The sequence below is a fragment of the Agelaius phoeniceus genome, chromosome 6, assembly GCF_051311805.1.
Source record: "Agelaius phoeniceus isolate bAgePho1 chromosome 6, bAgePho1.hap1, whole genome shotgun sequence".
NCBI lineage: Eukaryota > Metazoa > Chordata > Aves > Passeriformes > Icteridae > Agelaius > Agelaius phoeniceus.
In genome coordinates, this window is record NC_135270.1 from 6,711,853 (window position 1) to 6,725,698 (window position 13,846).

Consider the following 13,846-nt stretch of genomic DNA (forward strand, 5'->3'; position numbering starts at 1 on the left):
TTTAGACTACAGAGCAAAACACAGCAGATTCTTCATTCCAAAAATATTTTTCCTCAGGTAATGATTACAGAACTAAATTTGATTTCTGATTGCAACTTTGTGCGAGATCTACATAAAGTTTGTCTAGAAGTTATCAGAACACAACGATAATCTACAGGTGTATTTTAGCACTGCATTCCTTCAATAAATCTGCACTTTTCTCAGTGCTTCAGAGTAACCCTAACCCTTATCAGAGCCAAATCCTAACCCTAACCCTTACCAAATCCTAGCCCTAATCATTAATATGATATATTTTTATTTATCGAAATCTATTATAGAATTCAATATATTTATTAATATATTAAATCATTTTATATATGATATATATAATATATAATATATAATATTATATATATATTATATATATAATATCTATCATGATATATAGTATATATTAATATATATACTATATATATTATATCTTAAATTATTTTTATATATATATATATATATATATATATATGTATATATGGGTATAAAAGCCAGCCTCAGCCTTGTGATGCATTGCTAAAGATGGCCAGAGAGCCCAGCAGGGCTCAGGGGTTCTGTAAAACCTCCTTGAACCATGGTCTACACCAAGACTGGCTACTGACACTGCATAAAACATCCCAGCTCTGATTCTTCTGGTTCTGAGCACAGACTCTGAGACAAATGCTCTGTCCTTTAGTCAGAGAATGTGGTTATGTGAAGCATATCTTTGAGGTAGGGTTTTTAAACTGACTTTGTACATCGTTAATTTTACGTTCTGTATAATAAGCTCTGTTCTAGATTAATCCCTAAAGGCCAAATATTATTGCTGTTACATAGACCCAATGTTCTTCTTTATAATTGGAAAGTTTCCTCAAGGAGAAGACAGTTTTGCAACATTCATATTAGCTCTTCCAAGGAAGAAATCTGCCCACAAAGATGCTTATCTTGTGAACTTTTAGCCTTTTAGCTGTGTCCTTTTTTTTTTTCTTTCCGTTAATTCTATTGTTCCAGTAGAATGCAGCTGTTTCAGTGAGTGGAAAGTGGTGATGTGTCCACAGAACAAGGAATGGTGCTGAAGGTCCTAGCCAGGGGTTCCAGCTAAGGAAGTGGACACAAGCCAGTAGAGTGTTTATGTAACTTCATCTCCTTTTGTACTCAGCACTAATCCCTTTCTTTGTGGTGTATGGTATTTTGAAATTTTTAAACTTTTTTTTTTTCCAATACTGATATAAATTTAAGGATAGAGAGTATAACTGCCTGGTTTATTTGACTAACAGTTTAAAGAAACCAGAAACAGCAAGTTTTGTCAGTCAGCATGAAATGTTCCAATTCTGAGAAAACCACTGTTTCTTTTAACAACTAAGCAGTTATCCACTCCTGCTTTTCAGGAACACCCAAAACTTGTCCTCAACCTCATCACTTTTTGGAATAAGCAAAGAATGCCTGGAGCTGGTAAATTTTCCCTTGTAAGGGAAAATAGCCTTACTTTCATGTTTGTAGGTTTACCCAAGTTCAGCCAAATTCTGCCTGCTGTGACACTGATTTGAATCCCAGTTAATTCCAAAAATCTTATTTGGGATTTATGTTAGTTTTTCTGAAGGAGTAAATTGGTCCAATAATACCACAATCATAATGGGGGAAAAAAAACAACAAACCAAAAAACCCACCAAAACACAAAAAAACCCCAAAACCAAAAATCAACCCCAAACAAACAAAAAAACCACCACACCAAAACCCAACTTGAATATTAAAATCTAATGTTACTGCATTTGTGGATTCAAAAGGATAAATCACGTAGAGATCCCTCCCTCTGGAGATTCAGATTCTTTGGCCAAGTGTCTATTTTTTGGGTTTAGGATTTTTGTCCGACATGTGGGTAATTCGCTAGCCCATTCTTGAAAATGTAAGGCTTCCCATTACAGATAACCTGGGGTTTAGAAGCTATAATTTTGCAAATGCTATGTTTTAATCTGAGTGCCTTTTCCCTGCCAAATCTTTCCTTCATGCCGATGTGGTCTGACTTGATTCCAGAAAAAAAATCAGGATTGTATTACACGTCTGTTTTTTCCCCCAAAGTTGGCCAGGATACTATTGCTTTTCTCCTACATGGGAGTGTAATAATATCATCCACTGCCCTAAAATACCATGTCATTTGTAATCCTGGAGTATAAATCAGGATTCCCTCCTTATCATTCCTAAGAAATTTTTTATAAATAATTGAACCTCCATGGATACAGAAAGAACCCCCCCCCCCCATCTTATTAACAAATAAATTTGAGAAGGTTTATCTGAAATCCTGGAATTTGAAAAATTCTTGTGCTTATTAGATATGGTAAAATGACTTTCTTTAATCATCTCAAATCAACTTACATTTGAGCCTTTCCAACTAATTTAGGAGTTCCGTACTTCATTCTGTCAACATCAGGGGCCTTTACTGAGAAAGCTTCTGTCCAGTTTTTCTTCAAAGGAATGCTTTTTGGAAGATCTTATGATTTTCAGCTCAGTGTTTTCCAGTAGACACTCATTGCATAAGCCTTCTGCTTTGACAGTTAGTGATGCAGGAAATCATGATGTAGCCTTGGGGCTCAGACACTTCCTGTTCTTCCAGGATCATGCTCTAAAATGCAAACAGAACTTTCTAATTAGTTTATTACAGAAATACTTGAGAAAACTCTTTACTTGCTAATTTGCAGGAATTAGATCTGCAGTAGAAGTGCAAAAACCATTTCTGTGTTCATTTGCTGCAACTGGAACAAGGATATGCTTCAGTGTACTGGCTATCTAAAATCCAAGCACATATTTCAGCTTCTGCTTTTGCAGGCAAGTCATAAATTTGGCTTTTAATAACTACTCACAACTCCTTCCTTTGGTTGTTGGATTTGGTTTTGGGGTTCCTTGTGATTCCATTCACTGTTGGGGAAAAAGCAGGATGGATTCAACTGGAATAAGAATTTATTTAACATGCACATGGGTAGGTCTAGAATGATGACTGCTGGAGGAATGATCTTTATGTCTTGTTAAGAGAAAATAGTGGTTTTATACTTGGAGAACACCAATTCATTTCAGATGGGCTTCTCAAGAAACATTAATTGGTGGGACCTGTGCCAGGCGAGAGCTCAGCCAGATTGGGAACAAACTTCATTGGTCATTGTGGAATAGCTTGTATCTGATCAATCCTATTCATACTTATGTGTAATTACATAATCTTGACCTGGATTTAACACATTCTCAATGTTTTTATCCAAGACTTTGCATCTGGCAAGGGAGTCAGTGTAATTTGTACCGTAATTTGTAATATTTCCATTTTTTAGAAAAGCTGTCCTTTTAAAGAACATTCTGATGACCTCCTAAGAACCTTTTCAATGGGAATTACCACACTTTTGTACAACGTGCAATAGTGTTTCATTGTGTATGAGATGGTAGAAAATCACTCATTCTTCTCTCAGATCTGCCACCAAAATTGAGTTTTGATTGTGAATGGATTGCTGTGAGATAGGGATAAAAGGTCAATTGATATGGTCCTGGAATAATTGAGACAACTTTTCTGAGGGATGAGCAGGCAGTTTTATTCCTTTATTTCACTGATGCAGGAATAAGGCAGATGGAGTAAGTACAGTTGATGGCCGAAACTGAATTGTTGGTCAGGGATTTCTTGGTGCTCAACTTCCATCCATTAAATTGTATCCAGCAGAAGTAGAAACTCTGCAGTCAGTTTAAGCCTCTACTGGATCCTGCACTTCCCACTGCTTCCTCTTAATTAAAACCCAGCAAATGTGCACATTGTGTTTGCTTACACAGATTCTACAAAGCGTTAAAAATCTCAAGGCGTGTTAATGGCTTTAAATTTAAAACTCATTAGCCACTGCCCTATTGACCAGCTAAAGAGAGTTTCTCAGCACTCCTCTGGGCCAGCACCACTCCATTCTGCCACGGAAATACAGAAATGTTTGTTGGCTTAGCTAAAAATGTTTGGGAATGGTGGCAGTATCATTGGGTGAGACAGCAAGGATGCCCACTCACTAAAGCAGATCTGGCCCAATTAAAGCTTTTGCCTCTCTTTTTTTAGAATGCAAAGGAGTTCTTTTCTTTTTTTTTTTTTTTTTTTTGTAAAAACACTTGCTTAATCTTATGTTTGCTGCCAGAAGATTTAATTCTTTTTTACAGTTTAATTGGTAAAAGTGTATGTTTGTGTGTATGTGTGTTGTTAGAACCAGGATTCTGAAAAAGCCTCTTCAAAGCTGAATCTGGCCATAAATTGATAAATACAGCTTTTTTTCTCAAAATAGTAAGGTTTGCAATTCATTGCCTGAATGCTGACCCAATGTTGTGTGAGTTGTGGCTTCATCAAATGAAACAGGACCAGGATTTTGAAGAGAAATTTTGCAATATCAGAGCATTGCCTGTTTCCAGATAAAACTTAACAGTTTCTGATGAAATGTCTTTGAGATCTGATGAACAGAAGGCTTAAAGTACAACCCATGAAACACATATGCAGTGAGAAAGCTATTTTGACATGACACCTTTGAGTAAAATCCTTGGAACACCAGTTTCAAATCTGCCTCCCTGGCTTTTGACTTGTACCATTTAAACTTTTCTGTTAACCATCAATCAATCAATCAAAAAAGCAAAAATAACTGCAATTTGGACTAAATAATGGAATCCCAGTCATCTGAAATGATGAATATTTTATTATTTTCAGTTCATTAATATTTACAGGAACCTCAAGTAATCAAGATCCACAAAAAAAAAACCAACAAAGGTTATTTACAGCAATGCTCAGAAAGGCCTGAATTCTCTTTACCCAGAACTGACTTACTCTTCTATCTTTATTTTGTGAGCTTTTGGTCTTCAATTCATGCATGTTCTACATAAATTCACTGAAGTACTGCTGCACTGAGCAGAGATAATTATAAATATTCCACCCAAAGAAAACACAAAGTGACAAAACACAGGTGGAAGGTGTTGGCCATGCAGGTCCTTACCTTTTTCCTGTTCCTCTCCTTACATTTGCCTAGATCATAGATGAAGAAGAAACCCAGTTCATGAGCAATTGTCCCGTTGCTGTGACTGAGAGCACACCCAGAAGGAGGACACGCATCCAGGTGTTTTGGACAGCTCCTCCCACTGGGACAGGCTGTGTCATCCTGAAGTAAGTATTTTAAGGCATATTAAAGTAAAATTCATTTAATAAGTTGAATATTTATTGGAAACAAGGGAGTTCTTAATTCTTTTTTCTCTTTGGATGCATTTTACTAGGTTTAGTTCTACTTGCAGAGAGAAATGTTAGCAATTGTAAGCCTCAATATTCAAAAGGAAGTCCAAGCCTTCAATAACCATTGAATCAGCAACCTTAATTGAACTTGTTAGCCTTTAGTTTCACTTAAAAAAACCCCTAAAAGTTCATAATTTTTAAGATCAAAATTGCATTCCTCTGGTGGGTAAAAAACAGGCTCTTTGTTCAGATGGATAATAAAAATGTTCTGCAAAATCATGATTGTCTAAATGGACTTGTATCAGAAAAAACAGATTTATTTAGTGGTGAATGCTTTCATTTTAGGCCTAGTGATCATTTACTGATATTTTACTATTACACACTCTCATGTGGAATCATGCTTTTCAAGCAGTAAATAAAGGTAACTCTATGTATGTTCACTTTGATTTAGGGTTACTCATTAGTCTGCAGAACTAGAGTGCCAGAGAAATGCTGTCCTGTCTCTTAAGACTTTGTTTGCTGTATTTAATTGGACAGATTGGTCAAATATTCATGGGCAGTTAGGATTCCTTTACTTGTTTTGAATCCATGTCTGGGAGAAGCCTTAAAAATTGCTAAGATGTGCCCTGCAGAAGTATTTCAAAGAGGCTTTTCAGTGCTGGGGATATAGTGACTTTTAGGCTTTTAAGGAAATGCTATCACAAAGGTTGTGTGCTGAAGATAGTTCAGACCAATTCAGGAAAATGTTTTTATTAGAATTGCAATTGATTTCTGGACAGGCTGTGAAATTGCCACCAGTAAAAATGGTCTGTGGACTGCTTTCCTTTCACCCTGTGCTTCACTTCTGCTCCTGCTAATGGGCATGAGACAGACACTGTCCTCTTCCACATCTCTGAGGGTTCTCTAGTCCCAGCTCTGGCTGTGGAAGAGTCTCAAATCTTTGGCAGTGTGCTTTTACTTGCTGCTGCTTAGTTTCAGTATGATAATTTAAAGAATCTCCTGGTTTAGTGTGTACTAAAGCAGCTCAAGAATACACTTACAGTCTTTTCTTTAGCCTGGTACAGACAAATGCACTTTAGGCTGAAACAAAACCTGGAAATAAGTTTGGTAATGTTTATAGATGGAATTTTTTGAGTGTTCCTTTGGCAGTCCAGAAGATTCATTGAGTGTTGCTGAGCTTTTTATCAGTAAAGCTCCTTGGTCTTCCCCCCCAGGACTCACCCCCTCTTAGCTGTATAACCAATATTGCTTAGGGCACTTGCTATTTAAGTAAATTAATAATAAGATGATGATGCTTTATAAAGAGACAAGATTTAAAATTTAATCCAGTAATAATATTCAACAACACAGGTTGATAGATCTAACTTTTTACCATTACTGTCCTAAATAGAATTGCAATTAAAAAAAAATAAATTAAAATTAACTAAGATCTGTATTTTACTCACTGAAACTTAAGACAACTGTGGCTGAAGTCAGTTCTGGTCATGGCAGAGAAGGAATGAAGTAAAGTACCACCAACTGCAGGATCTTGATAAGTGTTTCTTCTCTCTCCTCACTGCTAGTCAGGTCATGCTGGATGTTCAACACTGATTTTTTTTTCCTGTGAAGTACTTGAATTCTTGCAGAAAAGTCAAGGGGGGCTACAAAATGTAACAGTCAGAGCTGCAGTTCTGATGTTCTGCACATGAAAGTGTGAAATTGCCACTGCCTCAGAGTGTGCAGAGGGAACCAGGGGCTTGCAGCCCTCTCAGGCTACTGGGTGTGCATCAGTGAGAGCTGAAACTCCGAAGTGCCAATGAGGAGCTAGGTCAGCTAACTTGTACCAGCTCCCAGAACCCACTTGGGAAAACAGAAAAGCAGCTTGGAAATGCACGTTCCGGGAAAAGGAAAAAATTTGGTGTTTATGGCCACTTATTTACAGTGTGCTGTGGATATCTTTGGTATGTGTGCTGCTGAAAAGTGGAAGGAAGTTGTTAAGTACCTTTCAGGAAAAATTAAATGACAAATAAGAGTTTCCTAACAATGAATGCTCTGTTGTTACCTCAGAAGGTAAGGAACAGCTCCATGCCCAGGACTGTTTAAAGAAAGAGTGACCCTTATTGAGAGTTGCTGATGCCAGAGATGAACCTCTGTGTGAAAATGTGGCATTTGTTTGTGCTGCACTGCAGCCCTCCATGGGCCCATGCATAACAATCACTCCTGGCATTAAAAACATTCATATTTTCTTTTTTTCATGTAAAGATTTGGTGGCATCTGAGATAGAGTTTGTAGTCAGCCTTCTTCACAAACCTTCTTTATGGTCCGCTCCCATAGAATAGAATGGCAATTTTGGAAATGATTTAGAAATAATTATTGGAACATCAGCATTAGAAATAATTATTTCATGGTTATCCTAGATGATAAAAGAAAAAAATCTGAAATATTGTTTTGAAGAGTTAAGTCCAAATTCATAATGGAAAAATTCTGAAACCTTGAACTTCAAGGGAAACAAATGCTCTGTGTTTTTTTCTTTCTTCTGTATGTGATGGGAGTGAAAATATTTTTTTAATAATCAATACATATCTGTGGTGGTGTTTGCAGGGGTCCCAGGATGAGGGAAGAGATGAGAATGTTGACTCCATGTTTCAGAAGGCTGATTTATTATTTTATTATATATATTATATTAAAAGAAAATTATATATTAAAACTATACTAAAGAAACAGAAGAAAAGATTTCATGAGAAAGTTAGCAAAGAGAAGAAAAAGAATTATAATAAAATATTGTGGCTGACCAGAGTCTCCTAGACACCCGGACTGTGATTGGCCATTAATTAAAAACAATCACGAGACCAATCAAAAATGCACCTGTTGCATTCCACAGCAGCAGATAATCATTGTTTATATTTCGTTTCTGAGGTTTCTCAGCTTCTCAAGAGAAAAAAATCTTAGCAAAAAGATTTTTCATAAAATATGTCCATGACACATACCTGTTTCAATCCTTGCAGACTATGATATCTTTGCTTTAGAATTTCCAAAACAGAATGGCAAACAACATTTTGGAGCCTGTTCTGGATGATGAGGATTTACTTTTTCCCTAGCCCTGATCTGCTGACTTCAATATATTGAAAAGTTAAACCTAGTCACAAGTTAAATGTAACTGATCCATAAAAACTTATTACACTTTAAGTGCCAAATAATGCAATTTTTTTTTGTAGTAGTGGTATAACTAACTAGAGAGTCTTCCAGGAAGCTTTTCCTGAGCTAGTAGTGAGGTTTGGGAACAGCTATTTTTCTGCAGTTTGTGGAGTCTGGTGGCTTTGGTAGAAAGACTTGCTCAGATTTGTGTGGTAGCTTCCCAGTGCTTTCTAGGCATAGTGCATGTGATCAGTGTGGCTGTGACAAGCACAAAATGACAGAGAAAAATGGGAACCTGTAGCTGTAGGGTTCAGTAAGGGATCCTAAATCATTTGACATGTGCACGCCTGTGTGTAATGCTAAATTTCTGGGTGACTGCAAAATTCAAAGTTTAGGGGTAAAAAACACATTTGAATTTGACTTATTATCACTACCTTGCTTTCTAAAACATCTTTCTCTCTGTGAAGACTCAGAATTGTGAGGGGAAAAAAGAAGAAAATGGATTAACATATAATGTGCAGTAATTGTTTACTTGAGAATAATTCATGCATTTTCTTCATTCCCAACAAGAGATGACAGTGGAATACCCTAAAGGTTTGAATCCTTCTGGATTCCACTGAAACTGCCAGCACTAAATGTGCTTTTGGGATGCAAAAATAGCTGAGGCTCCATTTATCCACACACTTAGGCCTGTGCTTGAGTCTCACTGAAGAGAAAATACTTATTTTACACACTTACTGCTTGGGAGACCCTCAAGCTTTAAGCCCTCTTTCCTGTTTTTCCATTTGTACCTTCCAAGCTGCCATGGTGTGCACAGCCTGCTTGTTTCCATGTTCACAGGGCAACCTCTTTCTCTTCCTATTTTCTTTCCCTTGTTTTTTGTGATTTATTGCACACCAACATGACACACATCAAGATGGGAGGGCCAGGTCATTCCTTCTTCTTCTGATAAAAGTTTCTGGTTGAAACTTCACTTAACTAGGTTTCTGAGCTCTTCAGAATGCATTTGCTTTCTAGGATCTTCTTAAGAAAAATTTATGGGTTTTTTTGCAACATGTAATTATACAGAAAAAAATTACACAAACAATAGAGCAGTGGCAGAGCCTGGTGGTGTTTGTATCAGAGAAATTTTCAGGGTTTTGAACCCTGTCTTGGTCAATCTGTTTTAATATATTGTTGAAGTGAATGAAAACTGTTTTAAGAAACACCTTTTTTTTCCTTCATATAAACTTTCACGCTTGGTTTAGCATATTCTACTTCTCATAAAAAGTAGAACAGTACACTTTTTTTTTTTTAACTTGACAGCTAATATTCAAAGCTGTGCTTAATTCTGTGAAAAAAACAACTCCAAGCAATAGAAATTTATCTTGTTAAACAAGGAAAGTCTAAAGTATGGATTTCAAATAGTGATTCATCGCATTGACCAATAAAAGGACAATAAAAGTTTATTGAAAGCTTCTTAGCAGTGATGGAAAAATCACCTCTTTTAGGTTGCTTTGAGCCCCAGATTCAGCTGGTTTGTTGTATTCCTCAAGACAGTGTCCCAGCTGAGTGTGGGTAAAGGTCTGACCCAGGTAACGGGCAGGAAATACAGATTAGGCAGTTTTCTGCAAGTCCTTTAGAATTCTGTGCTCGAACACAAGAGTGAGGAAAATTTGGTCAAGTTCTTAGCCTGTCACATATTAAAATTTCATGGTAGGGAGGATCTTGTTAATATCCAAACTGAGTAAGTCTGTCAGCTGGTGTAGATCTCATGAAGAGTCAAGTCCTGTGAGATGGTAATTATCTTCTCCTCCTTTAGCATTTGCCACTGAGGCTGAGATTAATAGTTAAATGCAGTAAATGATGGCCACATGCAGATAAGTTATATTCAATTTACCATGTAGAGAAGAAACCACAGTTTGCAACTGGCTCTTGAACTAATTGGGCTCTCAGACAACTCGTGTGACTTGTATGGCAAATGCAGCAAAAGTTCCTGCAGACAAGGTATTTATTTCTGCTATACATATCGTGCTTAAACAACCAACAAATTAAAATCTGCTATCTGTAAATACTGTTTATTACCATCAGCACTTGCAGAAATGCATTGGGTTCATCGTGGTGTCTTTGCTGTTTGTTTCTGGGAATGTGTTCTGAGCCATCTCTAGGGAAATGTTTTATAGTTCTTGAGGAAAAGTATGGAGCTTCTTGTTTTCCTGAATATATAATTATCATCATGATTTTAATTACCCTGGCTCTTGTTTGCATGTAATGAGAGAGCAGAGGAATTTTAAAGAATTTCAGCCTTCTAAATAAAAGTATGGCATATTTAGTGTATATCAAGCAAAATCTTTTAGATAGTTGTGCTACTGGAGCAAAGCTGTCAAATCCATAAGGACAAATTCAGTTCCAATTCCTGGGTCTGGGCCTTGCATACAACACTCAGTTTCCAACCTCCTTGTGGGTTCTGACCATCCTCTTCCTCTCAAACTTCAAAGCTCTGAGGGTGAAGGAACTCCAGTTTTTGAACCTTGACCTTTTGATTTCTTGTAGCTTCAAGCATTCTATCCATTCAGGTCATTTGGCCTGTCACTCTGAGTAAACACTGTGCTGAAATGTGTTGTAGGAGAGACTAAAAAAAGAACCAAATGTCAGAAAACCTCAGGAGTTCATAACTGCACCTACATCCTGAAACGGTCTTGGTGTGCAGCCAAATCTCTTCTCTACACTCAAAACTCAGGATGAGATCCCTGGGCCAGAAACAGAGCATGAGGCACCTGGATAACAAGGCCCAAAATTCACAAGAACAGCTTTGTGGTGTGTAAATTAATATGTGATCAAATCCTTAACCCTGTGTTAAAAGAAGTGTTTATGAGGAAGGCCAAACTGAGGTGCTCAGAATAATTCTGAAATAGACTTTTAATCTCTCTTACTAAAAGTGTTGTTACTGTGATTCCCACAAAACCAATATTGCATAAATTTGCCTCCAACAGAAAAAAGTTCCAGTTGCCAGACTGCTTTACATGGGTGGAAGCTGCAGTGCTTCTGAAACTGCTGCCAGTCATGTAAAAACATCTGGTAGATAATCACAGAGCTGAATTAAAAAAAAAAAAAACCAAACAAACAAACAATAAAGAACAAAGAATTTTGTGCAGTTACAGCTGAAAAATTTGTTTGCAACTTCTCATGCTTGTCCTAAATCCCTCATCAGTATCAATGAGCTGGCACAGGGAAGAGAAGTTGGCCATGGTTTGAATTTATTCAGCTTACTTGACTAAGGTGATGAAATTTTCTGTTGGAATCCAAAATGCAAGGAACTCTCAGAACTTTGGGTCTGTAAGCCAAAGCTTAGAATTAAACATAGGATTTGATCTGAAACCTTGGAAAAGGCTTCCAAACTTAGGTGCTAGAGGCAAGAATGTGGATTTATAGCTTAAAGCAGAGACAAGCTTTACTTTTCCTTTACTTCAGCTAAGTAAAGGAAAGTTTAGAGTTTTAGAGTTTAAGATATAGAAATAAAAGTAGCTACAAAGGTAAAAAAATGAGTTTAGAATGCAGCACTGTAGGTTTGTATGTCATAACATGATTGGCTAAGACAGCTTACACTGTAGTATGGGTCTGTAAGATGAAATAGTTAAGGATTGGGTCAAAACCATAAATATTCTTCTTGGCAGTGTTTTACTGGTCAATAAATCCTTAAAATGTCTTGTAACTGAGGGTCTTGTGACCTGAGCCATGCAGTGAAGATGTGAGCTGAACTCACCCTTCCTGCCTATGCAGAAGATAAGAAAATAAACTTCATCATCAAAAACAACTCAGAGGTCCCATCTCTTAACTCATTCAAAATTCTTTTAAAATCCCCATAGTTCTCTAAGTAGATTCTTTGCTCCTCTCTGATGTTTTAATCACTAAAACATTTCTTTCTTTTTTTTTTTTGGTAGGGCCTACTCACCCCAATACACAGGATTTTTCTTGATTTGTTGGGATACTTTTATGAAGCAGATGAGCACAAGTGGCACACAGTTGACAAGCTATGAGAAATTCACTATAAAGTTGTGCCTCTAAATTTTCCAAACATAAAAACTAGCAACACTGAAACCTAGAAACCAAACCTAGAAACTCTGTTTGTTTGAATCAGGTATTAAATTTGTTATTCTGTCTTTTCCATTCACTCTCTCAGATGGTGCAGACACTTCATGTCAACAGTTTTACCTGTTTATTAGAGGGCTAACAGTGAGCACAGCTGTACGGCATTTACTGACAGCTTGCCATTATGAGTAAATAACAACAGCCAAGGAAAAAGAGAGACCATCCTGCCCTCCTTGCCTAGTAAGGGCTCTGTTTATGGAACAACAGAAGATAAAAGTTTTCATGTTATAAATAACTTTATTCTTTTTCCTAGTGGAATCAGTGAGTCTTCTGCATGCAGAGAAATTTTTATAATTTGTGTACTGCTGTTTTTTAAAAAAATCAAAATCTTTATCTTCCAGTTAACTACCACATGACAGCATCATCTGCACTTCATTTTTGATAGAGATAGTTGCAGTACAGCCTCCTATCTCATAGCTTAAATAGAATATTTTATACAGACTTTTTAGGTATTTCTACACAATTAAGATAGCAAACTAAGATATCTCTGTGCATCCTAACAGTCCAGAGAATAAAACTTTGATAGATAGAAAATGTGCCATTTTCCATGTGAGATCCTTTGGGTGTGCCTTCATTTTTCCCCATTCTTGACTTTTAGGAGATGTAACAGAAATGTGCCCAGCTTTAAATGGCCATGGGCATGGGTTGGGAATGAATAGATTTGGGTCCATCACTGTCCTTCAACACTGGGTTATTATGCACTAGTCAATAAATTTTTCAATTTTTTTTTCTGTTTTCTCAAGAGCACCTAGTGGCCAGTGACTCTTTATAAACTACTGCAGGATAGAAAAGCTTGTATTACTATCCTGGTTCCTTAAAAATGAATTAAATATTGTCTTCATCCAGCAATTTCATTAAACAGATAGGACAAAAGTTTAAACTTCTAAATGAAACTAACTTAGAAACCTATATTTTATTTCATAGATGAAACACCTACAGAGAGTTTGTGTTAGAAAAAAAGAGAAGAAAACTGCATTTTTAGATGGCTATTAATTTATATCAGCTCTACTATTAGGTGTAAAAAGGCATATTTTATCTCACTATATATGGTAGCAGCCCCCTGGATCTACTGACACATCTACATTTAAAACCAAAAGCCATTTCTTTCATTTTCTCACAGGTTTAATATTGTTCCTTTAATGTCACATGTGAATTTGGAAAGTGTTAAAAATGGATTTTCTTAAAATTTTGTGGTCTTCTAGATAATCTATTTAATGGTGCAATAATTAAAGCAATCCTATAAAATCTAGTTAGGTTCATTCATATGGTGCTTTGTTGGTAAAGACGTAGTGTTTCAAAACAGCTTAATGGTTTTGTTACTCAAGGATGGGTTTATTCCTTGAGGAGAGCAAAACAACAGAAACACAATGAGAAGAACAGAGT

General features: G+C 36.5%; 1 protein-coding gene across 1 annotated transcript in view; it reads left to right on the plus strand.

The window, feature by feature from the left end:
- SPON1 (spondin 1) overlaps positions 1–13,846 on the plus strand; it is a 188,997-nt gene that overhangs the window by 30,996 nt on the left and 144,155 nt on the right. The window contains exon 3 of the mRNA XM_054635536.2: positions 5,025–5,158. Within this exon, the coding sequence (XP_054491511.1) occupies positions 5,025–5,158 (134 nt within the window). The remainder of the gene's footprint in view (positions 1–5,024; positions 5,159–13,846) is intronic.